This window comes from Alligator sinensis, unplaced genomic scaffold, assembly GCF_000455745.1.
Source record: "Alligator sinensis unplaced genomic scaffold, ASM45574v1 scaffold1352_1, whole genome shotgun sequence".
In the NCBI taxonomy this organism is placed as follows: Eukaryota; Metazoa; Chordata; order Crocodylia; family Alligatoridae; genus Alligator; species Alligator sinensis.
The window spans coordinates 124,868-142,231 of record NW_005843148.1 but is presented as its reverse complement, the minus strand read 5'-3'; the positions used below and the strand labels follow the sequence as shown (position 1 = coordinate 142,231).

At 59.8% G+C, this 17,364-nt stretch overlaps 2 protein-coding genes across 2 annotated transcripts in view; one reads left to right on the top strand and one right to left on the bottom strand.

The window, feature by feature from the left end:
- Window positions 1-7,307, top strand: part of BCL9L (B cell CLL/lymphoma 9 like) — a 15,608-nt gene extending 8,301 nt beyond the window's left edge. Inside the window, 3 exon segments of the mRNA XM_025194024.1 lie at window positions 1-1,136; window positions 3,034-3,294; window positions 5,784-7,307. The exon segment at window positions 1-1,136 is cut by the window's left edge and continues 31 nt beyond it. Coding sequence (XP_025049809.1) covers window positions 1-1,136; window positions 3,034-3,294; window positions 5,784-6,940 — 2,554 coding nt within the window. The 3' untranslated portion in view covers window positions 6,941-7,307.
- Window positions 7,308-9,988: 2,681 nt separating this feature from the next.
- Window positions 9,989-17,349, bottom strand: CXCR5 (C-X-C motif chemokine receptor 5). Its single transcript, XM_025194025.1, has 2 exons — window positions 17,003-17,349; window positions 9,989-11,084 (listed from the first exon to the last, which is right to left on the bottom strand). The coding sequence occupies exons 1-2, from the start codon at window positions 17,039-17,041 to the stop codon at window positions 10,005-10,007; spliced, it is 1,119 nt and encodes a 372-aa protein (XP_025049810.1). The 5' UTR covers window positions 17,042-17,349; the 3' UTR covers window positions 9,989-10,004.
- Window positions 17,350-17,364: the final 15 nt, after the last annotated feature.

Sequence of the window (17,364 nt, the reverse complement as noted above, 5' to 3'; positions counted from 1 at the left end):
GCGGTTCATGACCCCCCGAGCCAGGGAGGAGATCCTGAGGCACCAGCTGATGGAGAAGCGCCCCGTGGCAGTGCAGAGGCCCATGGGGATGTCAGGCAGCTCCATGAGCCAAGGCATGGAGATGGAGAGGATGATACAAGCTCACCGGCAGATGGACCCATCTATGTTTCCTGGCCAGATGCCAGGGGAGAGCCTGGGCGGTGCACCCCTGGGCATGGACTTCGCAGGGACCAGAGGGATGCTGAGTCCACCCATGAGCCAGTCAAGCCTCCGCGACATGGACACGCCCCTGGGCCCTGGAAACCTCAACATGAACATGAATGTCAACATGAACATGAACATGAACCTCAACGTCCAGATGACACCGCAGCAGCAGATGCTGATGTCACAGAAGATGAGGGGCCCTGACATGATGGGCCATCAGGGCATGAGTCCGGAGGAGGTGACCAGGGCGCGAGCCCAGAACGGCAGCAGCAGCGTGATGATGGGCACGCCCCAGAAGATGATGATCCCTTCGCAGTTTGCCAGCCAGGGCCAGCAAGGCTTCCCCGGTGGCCAGGGCCCCTATCACAGCCTGCCCCAGGAGATGGGCAGCTCCTCGGACATGTTCACCCCTGAGCAGGGTACCCTGCCTGTTGGCACCATTGGCAGCACCACCAGGCTCAGCCACATCCCCTTACCACCCGCCTCCAATCCCCCTCCCAGCCAGGGGGGTAGCATCCACCCGGCGCCTTCGCGGGGCCTGGGCCGCCGGCCCTCCGACCTCACGATCAGTATCGGCCAGATGAACTCCCCTGGCATGGGCCATCTCAAATCCCCGACGCTCAGCCAGGTGCACTCGCCCCTGGGTACTTCCCCCTCAGCCAACCTCAAGTCCCCGCAGACGCCCTCGCAGATGGTCAGCGTGCCGCCTGCCAACCCAGCCGGGCCCCTCAAGTCGCCCCAGGTGATGAGCTCCTCCCTCAGTGTCCGGTCGCCTACCAGCTCCCCAAGCCGCTTGAAGTCCCCTTCCATGGCTGTTCCTTCCCCTGCGTGGGTGCCTTCTCCAAAAACCACCCTTTCAAGTCCAGGAGTCAGCCAGAGCAAGCAGCCCATCAGCATGAACTCAGCATCTTCCCTGGGAGGGATGGAGCAGGGTAAGCTGGCATGTGTGAGCCGCCGCTGCGAGCAAACGTGGGCGCATGGGAGCATGCATAGGCGTGGGCCCGAGTGCCCTGTGCCCCGACAGCCTCTGTGGCCCTTTGTCCTGTGTCCACTGACACCGGGGACTCAGCACAGCTTTACCCAATGTGCCACAAACTCTGTCAGCCATGTCCTGCCCTCCCTGTGTGTTAGCCACTTACCCCAGCACCGGGGCTGTCTGGCCACATGAATCACTGAGCCTTTGCTTGATTTGAAGGAAATATTTGAATTGCAAAAGTTAACAGCCCCTTCTCAGGGTGATGGTGCTGCTTCCCTTCCCCCCGGACTTCTCCCTTTGGTGCCACATGCTGGCCTTGGGCAAGAGCTCTGGTGCTGGGGAGAAGCGAGCAGGTGCTTAGACTGGGGAAGTCTGTGCTGAATGAACCTGCTCAGCCCTCGCCACTACTGCCCTCCCAGGGGAGATTAATGCCAGCAGCTGCTTAGTCCCCAGTGGGATCCCTGCTCTCTCGTTCCTGAGAAGGGAGACAGGCTGGCCAGTCTGGAAGGCGGTGACTGCTGTTGTGGGGAAGAGGTGAAACTGGGTTAGAGATGAGGCGGAGGCTTCAGCCTCCCACATCCCACTGCTCAACAGGTAAAGGCCAGAGTCACAGGCAGTGCAGCACGGGAAGGGTGTTGGTAAGTGTGTGTGTGCACATGGTGTTGGACAAACCTGTCATGCTGCATTCCAAAGCCCAGGGCGGCTGCACGGTGACTTGGGCTGGTGCCCACGTGCCTGTGTTTCCTGGTGTCTCTGTGTCTGGGCGATGTCTTGCAGGGGGCAGGGTGGGTTAGATCTGGGTTGAATTGTGGAGGTCAGGCAACCTAATGGACAGAGCAGGAGTCTGGGAGTCAGGACTTGGTGGCTGGGCCCCTCCCTGTGCCCCTGTCGCTTGGACGAGCCTTGTCACTTCTCCCCTGTGCCAGCTGTCCCTGCTCCTGAGGGCAGCTTGTCCTTTCCTCGGGTGTCACTGGAAGACTGCTTCTGGCCTCCTCCTCCTCCCTACCCACCTGCTCTGGGCCTGTTCTAAGTCCTCCACCCCACATCCCTTCTGCATCCATCCGGAGGGGTGAAAAGCAGGTGCCTCTCCCTGCACTGGGGAGCTCTGTCTTGTCCCTGATGTCTCCAAGCAAGACTGACCTCCCTTCCCCAAGCAAACCCTCATATCCTGTCCATGCTTCAAACTGCTTTGTGCCCATCAGCTCCTGTTTGCCTGAGGAGGCCTTGAGGGCATGTGGTGCTGCAGTGGAGGCCCCTGGAAATGCTGGGAGCTTGGTCCCAACTACTCTGACACTGCAGGGTGGGGGTTGCTCACTGGATGCTCTGCACACATCAACCCCGTCCCATGCTGCCAGCCAGAGCAGGTGTCAGCCAAGCCTTGCCACCAGCCATGCATTTCTCATGCAGACGTGTGTGCTCACTCATGCACGTTTGCACATACAGTGCCATAGGTTTGTGGTCTCTGTGTGGGCTCTAGACACTGGTCTTTTGCATTGAGGTTCCAGCTGAGATTTGAAAATAAGCAGTGGGGGCGGGGTGGGGCAAAGCTCTCTCGACTCGGGTCAGATACCAGCTCCCACTTGGCGCCCTCTGTCCCAGAATCAGCCTCTCTCCTTCTCTGACTTGGACAGTGAGCAGTGGGTCCAGTCAGGATGCTGGGTTTGGACTGGAGCAGGATGCTGGCACAGCTTAGGGTGTCTGGCTCTGAGGCCACTATGCAGCGATGTCCCAGCACAGCATGTCCCTGGTCCTGTGGGCTCAGGTCTGGGCCAGGCTGGGTTGGTCTTCCTGGGCTCCTTCGCCATCCACTATCCCTGGCAAGAGCACTAAGCTGGTTTCTCTCTTGCTTGCAGGTTCTCTGCCTCCTGGGCCTAGGAGCAGTTCCTCCGCACCAGCCAGTAACCCCTCTAGCACCCTGAATCCCAACATGCCTTTTACTTCCTCTCCAGATCCATCCCCCTCCCAGAACCCCCTCTCGCTGATGATGTCACAGATGTCCAAGTACGCCATGCCCAGCTCCACGCCACTCTACCACAATGCCATCAAGACCATTGCCACCTCTGATGATGAGCTGCTCCCAGACAGGCCCATGCTCCCGCCGGGAAGCATGGCAGGTACGTTCATGCAGGGAGAGAAGGCTACAGCTGGGGTTTAGAGGGACAGGATCAATCCAGTGGCTGCAAGCCTGCCAGGGGGAGAGCAGGCCACCTGGCTTCTGCTCCCATCTCTGCAAAAACTTGTGGCTCAGCAGTGGCACCTGCCCCACCACCCTACCCCAGGGTGTAATCAGGGGCCTGGGCGCTCTCTGCTCCCTGAATGCCATGGACTAAGCTGCTTCACTGCAGCTGTAGAGCTGCTATCCCCAGCAGCCTCCTGTTTGTTACCAGTTTGTAAAGCCCTTGGAGCCTGGGGCAGAGCAGTGCATTGGTTCATGTGGCTGTGGATGCAGGGCTGTTCTGGTGTCTGTTTCTCCTTGCCTGGCCAGCCCTCCCCCTGCCAGCCCAGGGCAGGGTGTGCGCATGGGCAAGGGACTGGTGTGACATGGACCGGATCCGCAGCTCCTCCTCCCCCGCCCAGTCATCTCATCCTGCTGTGCACAGCTCCCCCAACAGCCATCTTCCCCATGGTCTCTCCCTGCACTTAGGATGTCCCCAGCTTTTCTTGTCCCCTGGTAAGAGCTGATTTCTAGGATCTCCAGCACAGAGCGTTGCCTTGTGTGGTGCTCCAGCCGGTCCCTGGCGGGATGGAAGTTCTGAGCAGAGCCTGGCTACCTGGCTGGGGGTGTAGGCTGCAACGCCCAAAGAGTCAAAGCCACGTGGCCGAGGTGCTGTGTAAGAGCTCTTCAGCTGAACCTTCAGAACAGCGTCAGCAACCCTCCGTGGCACAGGGAGCATGAGGGAGGGGAGCAGAGAGCATGGCCAGTGTTTTTGGTTTGGTGGCTGAACTGGAGGGAAATAAGTTTCCAGTCAATGGAGACATTTGGGTTTGAGGTTTTTAAACCCTTAAAAAAACTGGCAGTTTTCCAAATTAAGAATCAGCAACTTCTGTCTTTTTTCCAAAGTTGTTGGTAGTTATTTTGACTGTGAGGATCTGCAGAGTTGGACCCAGATGGGCAGTTGTGGAATCCCCATCACTGGAGGTGTTCAAGAAGCATAAGCATTGGTCAGGGGTGATCCAGGAAAAGCTGTGCCCAGATAAATTGCTGGGAGGTAACAAGAGCTCTGGCGCCCGAAGCAGGGGGAGATTGGATGGGCTGTGCTCAGTTATGGAAGGAGATGAAAGGAGCTGGGATAAGGTTATGAAGAGGACATGGAAAGGAAACTCTGACTGTCCAGTGAGAGGGTGTGATGTGTGGATTACCCCTGCTGTTCCCAGGTTGCAGAGCAGAATGAAGGGTGTGTGTTTTTCCTTGACTTCTGGGCTTTGCCGGGTGCCATATGAGGCCACGAAGGATGTTTTCCCCTTCCTGTCACTACAAGTATATGGGGGACTTTGCTGCCTTCAGCCCAGGATGAGGATTGTGACTGGGCTGTGCAGTGCTCCAGCTGGGACTAAAACCTGGATGTCCCTGGCTAGAGGATTGTGCCCCTCTGCTTGGGAGTCAGGCCGATTGCCACGTTTGGGGTCAGGAAGAAATTTCACCACATGGTCAGATGGGTACAGATGGGGGTTTTGCTGTCCTCTGTAGCAGGGGGCATGGCCTCTGCCCAGGATCTCTCAAGTGCATTTTCGGGTGTACTTTGCCAACAGCAGTGGGACAATGATGGCCATTGTCCCCTGCTTTACCTGGGGCAGCTTTGCGTGGCTTCGGTGTCCTCGGACAATGTGCCTGTGCGACAGGCTTGATTGTGCAGCTTTAGGAGGTTTGGACAGGGCTGATCTTGCCTCGAGCGGGGAGGTAGTAGATGCCTTCTGGGGTCCCTTCCACCTTATTTCTCAGACTATAATTGTGGCCCCCTGAAGCTGCAGCTCTGGCAACAAAGAAACCTGACCCAGCTCTAGCAAGATGTGAATGTGCTAGTGCTGGGCGTGCGAGTCGCTCGCTCATTCGCACTGTCCACTGCCAGGGGATAATGCCTCATACTAAACTCCCTCCCACCCTCCTGGCTGTGACTGTGCCAACGGGGCGCTCCCCTGTGCTGGGGTTGCAGCGTGGCCTGCACAGCAGACAGCTCGCCTGGCGAAGGCACCATGGGAGCAGCAGCCTGCTAGGAGCCCCCAACCTACCTGTGCCCCAATGGCAGGTTGTGGCAACAGTCCCTGACCCAAGGTTCTTCCCAGTGGGGGTGAAACTCCACTACAGGACCAAGCTGCTCTGGTGCCTGGAACTTATTGCCAGCCAGCCAGTGCATCCACCTAGCCCACTGACCCTCTGGGCCAGAGACGGAGGTGCTGGTCACCAACCACTTGCTCTGGCTGGCTGCTCTCCTCTGTGCAGCCTGGCTGAGATGCAGCAGGAGTGGTGCTGTGGTGAGAACAGTGGGTCTGACACTGCAGGCTGGGACTGGGGCTGCTCTCTGCGTGGCTGCTGCTGGGATGGGCTGCCAGTGGCTGGGGAGGTGCAGGGACACAAAGTTAACCCTCTTCTTTCTCTCTCCATCAGGTGTTGCAGGAAACCAGCCAAATCAGCTGCACTTGAACTCGGTGGGGCCCGCATCCTCGCAGAGCCCCATGGGGATGAGCCTGCCTGGCCAGCAGCCACTGTCCCATGAGCCCCCCACCTCCATGATGTCCTCGCCAAACCCCCTGGGCTCCAACATTCCAATGCACCCCGGGGCGCAGGGGGCGGGCATCCCCAGCCAGAACCCCATGATGCTGCCCCCCGGGCATCAGGACCCCCTGAACCAGCAGTGTGGCCCTGTGCCCAACAGCTCTCAGATGATCCCTTCCAGCCAGCTGGTGTTCCCCCGCATGCAGCAGCCTCATGGTGCCATGCCATCGCCAGCTGCAGGTATGCCCATGGCCCCCGGAGGCGGTGGCGGCCCTGGCCTGCAACAGCACTATCCCCCGGGGATGGCCTTACCACCAGAGGACCTTCCCTCCCAGCAGCCTGGCCAGATGCCCCCACAGCAGCACCTGATGGGCAAGAGCATCCCTCCTCGGATTGGCGAGCCTTACCCCGCGGTGCTTCCAGGGGTGGCCTCGGTGCTGAACGACCCTGAGCTAAGCGAGGTCATCCGCCCCACACCCACGGGCATCCCCGAGTTTGACTTGTCCAGGATCATCCCCTCTGAGAAGCCAAGCAGCACCTTGCAGTATTTCCCCAAGGGCGACACCCAAGTTCCGAAATCGCAGCCTTCCAACCTCCACCTCATGAACCTGCAGAACATGATGACAGAACAGACCCCCGTGCGCCCGGGCATGGCGGCCCCCAGCCTCCCGGGGCAGCAGAGCGTGCAGCGGGGACTTGGCATGCCCATGTGTCACCCGGGACAGGTGCCCGTGCTGGGCAGGACAGGCATGCCGCCGCAACAGGGCATGATGGGCAGCAGCATGCACCAGGGCATGATGTCCCCGCAGCAGAGCCTCATGGCGCAGCAGAACTTCATGCTGATGCAGGCCAAGCAGAGGAGCATGTCTGTGTCGGGGGAAATGTACGCCCAGGCCGGGCACATGATGTCACCTCAGGGCTCCCTCATGGGGCCCCCGCCTCAGCAGAACCTCATGGTCACGCACCAGATGAGGCAGCGGAGCGTCTCCCTGGACAGCCAAATGAACTACCTCCCCGGGCCGGGGAACATGGCCAACCTGCCCTTCTAGCCGTGCCCGGGTGTGGGGGGCTGGGATTACTGGGCAGGCGGGGGCCAGGCCTAGGGGCCGTGGGGGTGGTCTCCATATCGGACGTGCCTCTGTGCGGAGACCCGATGTGCAGCAAACGTGATGTGAATCCTTTCTTTGGGGGGAGGGGGGAGCTGGGATTGGAGTCGCTATGAGACCCGCGCTGCAGCCAGGGGCTCCCAGATCCTGCAGCAGTTGTAAAATGTTCAGTTATTTTTTTCCTCTTAGAGTGGGGTTTTTGTTTTGTTTTTTTATGTTGTTTTTTTAAAGCAACCAAAATGTCAAGAGGGGTTTGAACTAGCTGTAAATAGGTCGCTGGGAAAGGCAAAACTTGTGCTGGTTTTTAATTGTTCTGTATTTCTGTGTTTTAATAGAAGCCTCAAAATCTGTTTGAAAAAAACAAAAGCACACAACAAAACTTGACAGTAAGTCACCGAGCCAGGGCGGGCCAGACCCCCGCCCCCCCCCGAGGCCGTGAGTCCAGCGGTGCATAGAGCCAGGGCATGAGGGCTTGTGCCAGAGCAGCTGCTACTCTCTTCACAGAGGTGTGTGCAGCCCCCAGGCCATGTCCTGCAGCTGGACCCCAGGCGCCAGCTCTGCAAGCTGCTCCTTCCCTGCTCGGAGCGTCCATGGCAGCACTTTGGCCCCTGAGGCTGCCCTGGGTGTGCTGTGCAAGCCTGCCCATGCCCATGCCTCCCTCTCCTGCTGCTGGAGCCCTGTCTGCTCCAAGCACTGCCTCCTGCTGCCCCCTGCCCTGCCCGTCCTGGAGCATTGCCTGCCCCTCTGCACCTGGCTGCGGGGGACGAGGTGCTGAGTGCCATGTGAGCTGGCTCTGGCCACGCCGGCCAAGCCTTCCCGAGGGGCTCTGCACGCAGCTCTGGGGCTCGGGGCTGCTGGCCGCCAGCGCCAGGACGGCGTGTGGTGCCAGGCCCGGCCCCACGCAGCCACAGGCACCGCGCCAGCCTGGCCAGGTAGAACACGAAGCCGGCTTTCCTCACTCGCCCTTCTGGAGCGCAGCGGCTGCTGCGGCCGGGGCTCGGCCTGCCGGCGGGGTGTGCCAGGGCTGGGGCCAGGCAAGCGGTCAAGCACGGGCTTCTCACGTCCAGCCGGGGCCCAAGGGTGCAGTCACCTGGCCCGGCTGGGGCCTGTTGCGGGTGCCCGGGCCCTGCTTCGCAGCCGGCTCCGTCCCCTTTGGTGCAACCTCCAGTGGGAGGAGCTGCTTGTGGGGCTGTCGCAGCACGACACCAGGCTCCCCAGATCGGGCTGGGCCGGGCACAGCAGGCCTGTCGCTCTGTGCTGGCCCGGGGGTGCCCGGCTGGCTGCCAGCACCCGCCAGGGGGGCTCTGGGCAGGGCTGGTGTCAGCCACCCCGTTCCTTCCTCAGGCAGGCGGGCAGCCCCCAGCGTCGCTGGCAGGAGGCATTAGAGCTCCCACGCCTCGGCCTCAGCCTCAGCCTCACATCCCACCCCACGGGCCACCAGAGCCGGGCTGCGCTGAGGCCAGGCTGGGCCGGGGAGGCCACGGACAGCCCAGGCAGGTAGGTCCGCGCCTGGGGTGGGCCCGTAAAGAGCATGGGCAGAGCACGGACGCGGAGGCCAGGGCTGGGACCAGGCCAGACTCGCCCGTGTGGGGCTGGGAGACGCTGCCTTGCGCACCCCTTCCCCACCGCTGCTGCTCAAGGGCTGGGGTCTCCCGCTGAGCCACGCTGCGCCATGCCCCGGCTCCGCAGGCCCTGGGCCTCCCCTCAGGCCGGGGTGGGGGGGAGGGGGGCAGCCGCTCCCCTGTGCCTCGGCCGCGCCCAAGCGCTGGGGCTGCCGCCCCTGGGCCAGCGTGGCAGCGGGGGCCACCGGGGGGCACGGGGCCTGAGACGAGCGCCCTGAGTTCACGAAGTGGCCCCGGCTCAGCTGGTGGCAGAGGCCAAAACGGGCCGGCACTGGAACTCGTCCGTGCAGCGCGGCCACGGCCGGCCGGCCCAGGAGCTGCTTCCCTTGCCCTGCGCTGCAGCAGCGCCGCTGCAACACGGCTGAATCACCCGGGGCTGGCAAGGGGCTGCACGCTGTGGGCTGGGTGACAGCGGAGGAGGTGGGCAACTGGCACATGTCTGTGCAGAGCAGCTCTGGCCCCAGCAGCCACTGGGCGCCCGCGGTTCAGGGCAGTCGTCGGAGCTCAAGTTTTTGCTGACTAAATCTAATGCGTGGGATGTCCACCAGCCCCTCGTGGCGGGCAGAGCAAAGCCGACCTGGGATCTCGTTTGCACACCTGCCAAGACCCCAGGGAGTTTGTTCCCTTCCCTGTGCTGGTTTGCTCTGGACTGACGGGAATTCTTGTACTCGGCACCCCAGAAACATGCAGCCACCAAGCCCCAGAGGAGCCTGTGACCCTTCAGCCCCAGAGAAAGGAGCAGTTCTCCTTGGTCTTCAGACTCCGGCAGCACCAGAGCAGTGTGGTTAGGGCTGGAGCTGTCCTGAGCCAGGGAACGGTCTTCCTTAAAGACCGCTGCCTGCACACCCAGAGCTGCCTGCTCTCTGATGTCAGGACCTGGTGTGATCAGCAGCAGTTACATGGGGAGACAGTGAGCAGGGGAGTTTGCAGCTGCCACAGGAAAGGCATTTCTAACCATCAAGGCCTTGGAGATGGGTGCAGTGGGAGTCTTGAATGTCGTCCACGTAAGGTAGAAACAAGCAGCCTGGTGCAATGGCAGACTTCCTGGGAAATGGGCCTTGATTGTATGGGGCTCAGTGTCTGGGCTGGAGGCAACTGGCTCAGTAAGCAGTGACTTGCATTGCTGCCTGGCCAGACAGGCCAGATGTGCTCAGCCTGCTTTGCTTGGGTCCGGGCTTTGGCCACGTGTTCAATGCACACAGTAGCCAGGGGAAGCAGCTGGCAAGTCTCAGACATGTGAATGGCTGTTGGACCTCAGCCTCACGGGGAGCAAAGAAGGCGCTGCGGCTGCTGCTGCCGCACGGGCCCGGGGCCTGCATCATGTGGAGTCTGTGCGCCGCAGGCCAGGGCTGCAAGGCTGGCTCCAGCCCGCGCCCACATCCTCATCAGAAGGTGGAGATGGACGTGGTGTTGTCGGACTCAACCCCGCTGCCCTTCCTTGTCACGTCCAGGATCTCCTGCAGGGTCTCGTGGCTGATGCAGCCCAGCTCCTGCAGGATCCGGAAGAAGTCGTTGCGAAACTTGACTCCCACAAAGGCGTACAGGATGGGGTTGAGGCAGCACTGTGTGAAGCCGATGGCCTCTGTCACCAGGATGCTGGTGCTCAGCTGCTCCTCCACCAGGCAGTCCTTTGAGAGCACGCCCAGCTTGGTCAGCGTGTCCAGGAAGATGACGATGTGGTACGGGCTCCAGCAGAGCAGGAACACGCCTGTGACCAGGATGGCAATTCGCACGGCCTTCTGCCTCTGCAGCCGCTGCGACTGGCACAGGGTCCTGACAATGGCTGCGTAGCAGTAACACATGACTAGCAAGGGCATGAAGAAACCCACGATGTGGTACAGAAAGCGGGTGGCCAGCCACATGTCGTTGCCGTGAATCCCCATCTGTGGGAAGTAGCAGATGCTGCGGTTGTTGGGGTCTTTCCAGACCTCCATGAAAATGAGGTCGGGCAAGGTCAGCACCAGCGAGAAGACCCAGATGGCTGTGCAGGTGATGTGGATGGCCCTGGCCCTGCGCCTCCGGTAGGTGTGGATGGCGTACACGATGGCTAGGTAGCGGTCCACCCCGATGCAGCCCAGCAGGATGCTGCTGCAGTAGAAGTTGATCTTGTGCACAGCGCTGAGAACTTTGCAGAGAAATGTCCCGAAGATCCAGCCAGCCAAGTTCTCAATCACGCTGAAGGGGAAGGTGAGCACCAGCACCATGTTCGCCAGGGCCAGGTGGAAGAGGAAGCTCTCTGTGGTGGTGCGGGAACGCTTGCAGCGCTCCAGGATGGCCAGGACCAGGGCGTTGCCCATGGTCCCCAGGAGGAACATCAGCAGGTAAATGAGGGGCATGAAGATCTTTCTGAACATGTTTGCAGCTTCGTTAGTCTGTGACGAGCTTGACTCAGGGCACAAATAGTTGTCTAAGTCATTGGTGGTGTTTTCAGCGTCGCCGTAGCCGCTCATCTCCATCAGGATCTGCTGAACAAAAGAAGAAGCCCGTTATGGGTCTCAGTGTCTGCACAGCTGGACTCTTCCCCAGGGAAAAGCCCAGGGACTCGGGCAGGACCAGAGCTGTGGTCTGGCAAACTTCCTGTCTGACAGGAGCCACCATCAGCTGAAGGCAGTTGCCCGTGATGGCTGCACCCAGCAGTTGTCTGTCTCATGAAAGCCTGCAGGAGCAGATGTGGGGTAGTCTGCCCCGGAGGGTCTCATCCTGACCGCTAATAGGTACAGATTGGCTTGAACCCTGAAGTAGGAAGCTTTGATTCCCTTCCAATCCTTGTCTCAGTATCAATCATGAAACTATTTCTGGATGGTCTCGCTATCCAAACAGATATCCGAGCTCTCTTTGCAGCTAAGTTCCTGACCTCCGTGACCTCCTGTGGCAATTAGCTTTTCCTCCTATTAGTTTGAATTTCCCACTTAATCTCATTGATTTTTCCCTGCCCCCGTGTCCCGGATGTTGCTGGCCTGCCTTCCCTGTCCTTGCATCAGGTTCAGTTTCTCCCAGGGCCCCCTAGTCCCCTTGCCCGCGCAAACACTCTCGCTCTCCAGTTTGTCTTTGTGGGGATTTCTCTAATTTCCCTGGAGTGGAGTTGGGATGTAGTGCCTTGCGGAGAGCCTCAGTGGTTTGCAGAGAAGGCTTGAGACTACTTTCTGAATCATTTTTCAGCCTGGTCCTTATGTCCCTAGATACCTCCCTCACTTTGGCTGCTACGTGCTGGGGAGCACTCTCTGTGGAGGTGTGAGCCCCTGGTCCCTGACAGGCCTGGGGGGCAGCTCCCGTTGCCCTGCAGGAAAAGGCTGGGTTGAGGGCAGTGGCAGGACATGTGCTGCTTTCTCAGAAGAGCTGGCTGGGAGCTGGCCGGCACACAGGGAGGGCGAGTGCTTGGGGCGGGTGTGCAGAGATGCATGGGAACGACGTGAGCCAGGTACGTGGGCAGCGCGACAGCGGGCAGAGGCCAAGGGGGTGCGCTTCAGAGCAACGCGTGCTGCGGGGCAGCGTGTGCAGGACGCGAAGCCCCCCCAGGTCTCTGAATGAGCTGCACCAGTGCAGGAAAGCGATGCAGAAATGCTGCGGTGTGCCTCTGGCAGCAGGCTCGTGCCCGCACAGCCTGTATGAAACGGCTACGTGCTCTGGTCACGGGAGTCAGCAGTTCCACGCACCAAGCAGGGATTGACTGAAGGTCCCGAGCATGAGCCTCACAGCATCCCAGGCAGAGGGCAGTCCCTGGGCCAGACAGGCCAGAGCGTGGTCTGCCCTTGGCCAGAGCAACACTGCTGAGAAAAGGGAGCTGCAGGCACGGGAAGGGGCAGAGCAGAAACGAGAAACATGCCTGACAAAACGGGAAGAACGCCCCAGCACCCCTCCCCCCTGCACCTTCCCTGGAGACCAAGACTGAGACTTGATCAACCACAGCGGAAGTCTCTGCTTGCTGTTTTCATACCTTTCACTGCCAGCTGTAGCCACCTGCACCTGCTGCTCTTCCCTCCATCGGCCGTAGTTCCCGTCTAAAAATACGAGCTCTTCTCGAGCTGTTTCAGAGCTAATTTTATTTTATTTTGCTCACGTTTTTCTTTTAGCGGTCTCTTGGGTGCACCGTGAACACCGTGATGGTCAATGATCATACAGCCTGCGGCCCTGGCCTGGTGCTGCCTGGCAGAGGGGGACATTGCCTGCCTCAGGAAATCCCACGCTGCCTCTGGGAGCACCACTGCTGCCCTGCTTCATCTCTAGCGAGAGCAGCCCTGACAGTGCAGCTTTGCTCAGGGTCAGGAGACCCCCGGGCTAGCTCGGCTTGGACCCGCAGTGGCAGGAAGCAGCTGAAGTAATGCACGTTGCATTTTTCTTTGCACTGCGGTTGGAAAGACCCTGGTAGATTCCTGCTCTCATTCGCCCTCCTCTGCTTGGGGCGGCACAGGGGCCCAGAGCACCTCTTCCTGGTTCACGCGTGAGGGTGTCGGTCATAGTCCCGAGTTCTCCCCCTCCCAATACGACACTGCAGTCACTCCACTGTCTGCCTTCTTCTGCAGCAGCAGCAGCAGCAGCAGAGCCTGCGTCCTGTGGCCCTGGCCCAGTCCACAAGGGACAGCTCTGCACCTTCTGCCTTGTCCCCTGGGTCTGCACGGGAGGAGCAAAATCCAGGGAAGCCTCTAAACTGCCCTTGCCATCCCTGTTGGCTTCCTGTCCCTGGGGGCGGCCTACACCGGGAGTTAGTGCCACCCACCAAACCCATGTTAGCAGCACCAACCAGGACGCGGGCAGGAGCCCTCGTGCCAGCCCTGCCACCTGGCAGCCACTGAACCTGCAGCTTGGCAGAGACCTCCTCAAGGGGAAGGGCGGTGCTCCTCTCAGGGTGCCTGCTGCCACGGTGCCAGCTGCAGGCCAGCGGCTGGGGATTCGGGCATGGGGGACGGGCCCAGCTGCAGGCCAGCGGCTGCTGTTTCGGCTCTGGGCATGACCCCCACCCCGCAGGGTTTGCAGCTGTCCAGGGGCAAGGGGAGGGTGTGTTGGAAGCCCTGGAGGAGACAGGCCTGTCAGCAGAGGGTGGGCTCAGCCTCCAGGCACAAGGGCAGAGGGAGCACTGTTATTTGTGCAAGCGCAGGGCAGAGGGAGCCCTTCCGGCCTGGGCAGCGGCTGCGCTGCACTCCATGACCCCGCTGCAGTGCAGTTGCTAGCGTCACCTTGCACTGGGAGCAGAGGCGCAGCAGGCGAGCGCCGCTATCAGCCACCATCTCATCTCTGATAAGGCAACAGGTAGGGTTTAAACCGTCAGCCGGTGACCTCAGGCTCAGGGAGCGTGCACAGCACTATGCCTGAGAGGTCTCGTGCATCTCCAGGCGTGCTGGGCGAGAGGGTGTGGGCGGTACGGGCGAGCCTGTTAGATGCAGCAGAAAATGAGCAGGGACCAAGAACAGGAGCTGAGGCAGGGCAGGTTGGATCGCAGCTGCAGCAGCTGCAGAGAGCATACACCACTGGGGCTGCAGGAGCTTCCCTGGGCCATGGGGGCCCCCATCGCAGCCGTTCCCAGTCCCGCGAAGCTGTGGGGGACGCTGCAGTCAGCTCGTGGGACGGGCTTTGGCAGAAGCAGGGGAGGGAAGAAGCAGCATCTCTGCCTGTTCCTGCCTGCTGGCACACCTGTGCTTGCCTGTTCATTGCTCCCTCCCCTGCTTGTCTCTCTCTCTCTCTCGCTCGTGTAAACGGGAGTGACCTGTGCCCCTTCTGCTGCTCGTTCCTAGCCTGGGGTGGGAGCCATGCTTCGCTGCCGTGAAGCGAGTGTGAGGTTACTCACACCTGGCTTGCACACTGCCGGTACACCAGGGAAGGGGACGGTGCGGCAGTTTCTGTTTCTCACCTCTGCTGTTTGTGTGAAGGGCTGGGGAACACCAAAGAGCTGCACCAAAGCACAGGCTGGTTTGTGGGCTCGCTTACTGGCACGTGCACGCCCTCTGCTCGAGCTTGGGGCTGCAAAGGTTTCTCCAGCACAGGAGAAAGAAGCCCTTGCCCTTGTGTGGTGCCTTGTGGGGACTGCACAGAGGTTCAGGACCGTTCCTCGCAACCATTTATGCATGGGGAAGCTGAGGCTTTAATACTAGACAAGCCTCTTTGTCCGACTGCTGCACTAAACCAGTCCTGGGCAATGTCTGGACTAGGAAGAGACCCTCTGGCCCTGTAGCCTGGTCATAAGGCATGATGGGAGAGTGAGACATCTCTTCATGCTCATGGTCTTCGGTTTTTATTCCAGGTTCACTCCATTGGGTGGAGATGTCCGTTGCTCCTTTGCTGTTAAAGGGCTCATAGCTGGGAACCGCAGGAGGTTTCAGCTTGCTACTTGGATGGACGTTAGCAGGGGAAGGTGCAGTTCTGCTCCAAGGATGGACAGTGGATGCGTCTGGGCTGGTTTGGACAGGGCTGACCCTGCCTCAGGAAGGGGTTGGACTGCATGTGACCTCTGGGGGTCCCTGCCAGCCCATCTCACCTGTGAGTCTATGACTGGGACTCTAGGACCCTTCCTTTCCCGAGGATTCGCCCAGTGGGATGAGCCCTTAGTACATGTGAGCTCCTGCCTCAGGAAGGGAGACCGGTTCACTGGTTGCTGTAGCTCTCCCATGCGTGCCAGGCATACCCTCTGCGGGAGGGACTGACCTGCTCCTGCCCTCGCACGTGCCTGGCAGTCCTCGTGCCATGGAGACGTGCTGTCCCTGCATCATTGCGGCTGAGCCTCGCTTACAGCACGGAGGGCTGTGGAGTCGCGGTGCTAGGGGCCGTCCCCACCAAATGAACGTGCTCTGTGGCACTGCTGCTCCCTGCACTGCCTGTCTGTGTCTGCCATGGGCTCTGTGCTAACTACTGGACCTGGGTCAGTAAGATGCAAGGCAGCAAATGCAATCTCACCTGGCTTTCTGCTACTTGGGTAATTTACAGTGATAACGCAGTTTGGAGTACGGCGGGGCAGGGGAAGAGTCGGCACTGGCTGGCGTGAAGGTTTGGGGGCGGGGGGAGCCTGTGATGCAAAGCTTCCCCACCTGGTGCTATGCCTTGAGCCCTGCTCGCTCCCCAGTCAGCCAGGCACTGGGCACGCTGTGCCCATCTCTTCTTTGTTCTGTGGAGGAGTGAACCCAGTTTTGCCCCAGCTAAACTCCAGGCTTGTGGTGCTGCTGCCCAGGCTTTCCACTCGGGGCCAGGTAGGGCTGGGCACAGCAAGTGTCTGCTGAAGGGAAATACCAGGGGAAATGAAACCTGCTCACTCTGGTCAAAAGTCTTCCCGGGATTGTAACCAAAACAGAAATGGCTGTCTTGGTTTTCACAGTTCTGGCTTCTTCTCTTGCCTCTCCTTTCCCCACTTTAAGGAAGAAGGGAATGGAAGGTGAGAGGAAAACCAGACTGACATGGGGGGTTTTTTTGAACAGACATGAAAACTATTGTTTCCCTGAAAAAGCCACTTTTCTTTTAAAACAGAAAGAGGACGAATTTCCAAAATGCTCTACTTAAAAGCAAGGCTGGTACCAAGTCAGCTGGGAGGTTCACTGTGCACAGCACTGTTGTCTGTTAAGTGAGCCCCTCTCCCCTGCGCATCCAAGACCTGCGGCAGGGCAGGGCAGGGCAGCCGCACCCCTGCGGACGCAGGACAGGTATCCGAGGCACACGTCCTCCCCAGTTAGTCCCCAGTTGAAGGACTGCTACAGGCCTGTCCTGGCCAGGCTCAACCCTCTGCGCATGGGAAGGGCTGAACGGAGACAGGCAGGGAGCGCACTGTCCCACTGCTGTAGGAATAGGTCTTTGGTGTGTGGCCAGGCATTCTGGTGCCTTGCCTGGCTGCTTCCGTGACAGTCTGGGGGCTGATTCCCCCAGCCTGGCAGCTTGTGCAGTCCCTGACACCACTACAAAGTCAGAACAGGGGTTTGCACCCACTCCGGGCTGCTGTAAATGGCTGCACAAGGACAACAGACGCAGGCTTGGCTTTGTTGGCAGTGCAGCAGAGTTCCCACCCCATGGCACACGAGGGAGAAAGGGTCCGTCATTCCTGGCCCCTAGAACGGGAACCACGGGGCCAGCACCCCTTCCAAGAGACCGGCTGTGCCTGCACCCCTGCCCTCAGTGCGTAACCGCATGGCCCTGCTCGCAACGCAGCTTCCCGCGAATTGGCAGACTGAGTGGTGTTGTGCCCCCTTCCCCACACAGCCAGCTCTACTGGGTGCTTCAGGCTCTGATTGTGGTGGGTAAACATTTCATCTTGAGACCAACCCAGTGGAAGGGAGGGAAGGGGTGGAGAAGGTTTAAATCCAAGGTCCTTAGCTTCCTGTGCAAGTAGGGCCATGCTGGCTTGGGGATCTACTGCCACCACCCCCATCCTCAGCCCACAGGCCGCCTCGCCTCCATTCCAAGCCTGGCTTACCACATCCGCGCTGTCCATAGAGTAGACAGAGGACCCCATGGTCTCGGAGGCAGTGCGTCTCCTCTCTAGCAGGTTGACAGCCGCTCTGAAAGACCTTTTTTGGGGTGGGGTTAATAATTTAAGGAAGGAGGAGGACCCAGTCCTTACCAACAAAGAGCCTCGCACTGCAGTTTTGCATTGCAAATTAGTACGAAGCACAGAATGACCTATTTGAGCTACAGATTAGTATCTTGTCTTTTCTTTACATAATCTTTAAAGTATAGTTTTGAATAATCAAAGGTTTCTGTAATCTGGTAGCTTTGCTCTGCTACAAAGTATTTCCCTGCACAATGCAAATATCAAAAAGGCTTTTAGCAAGTCAA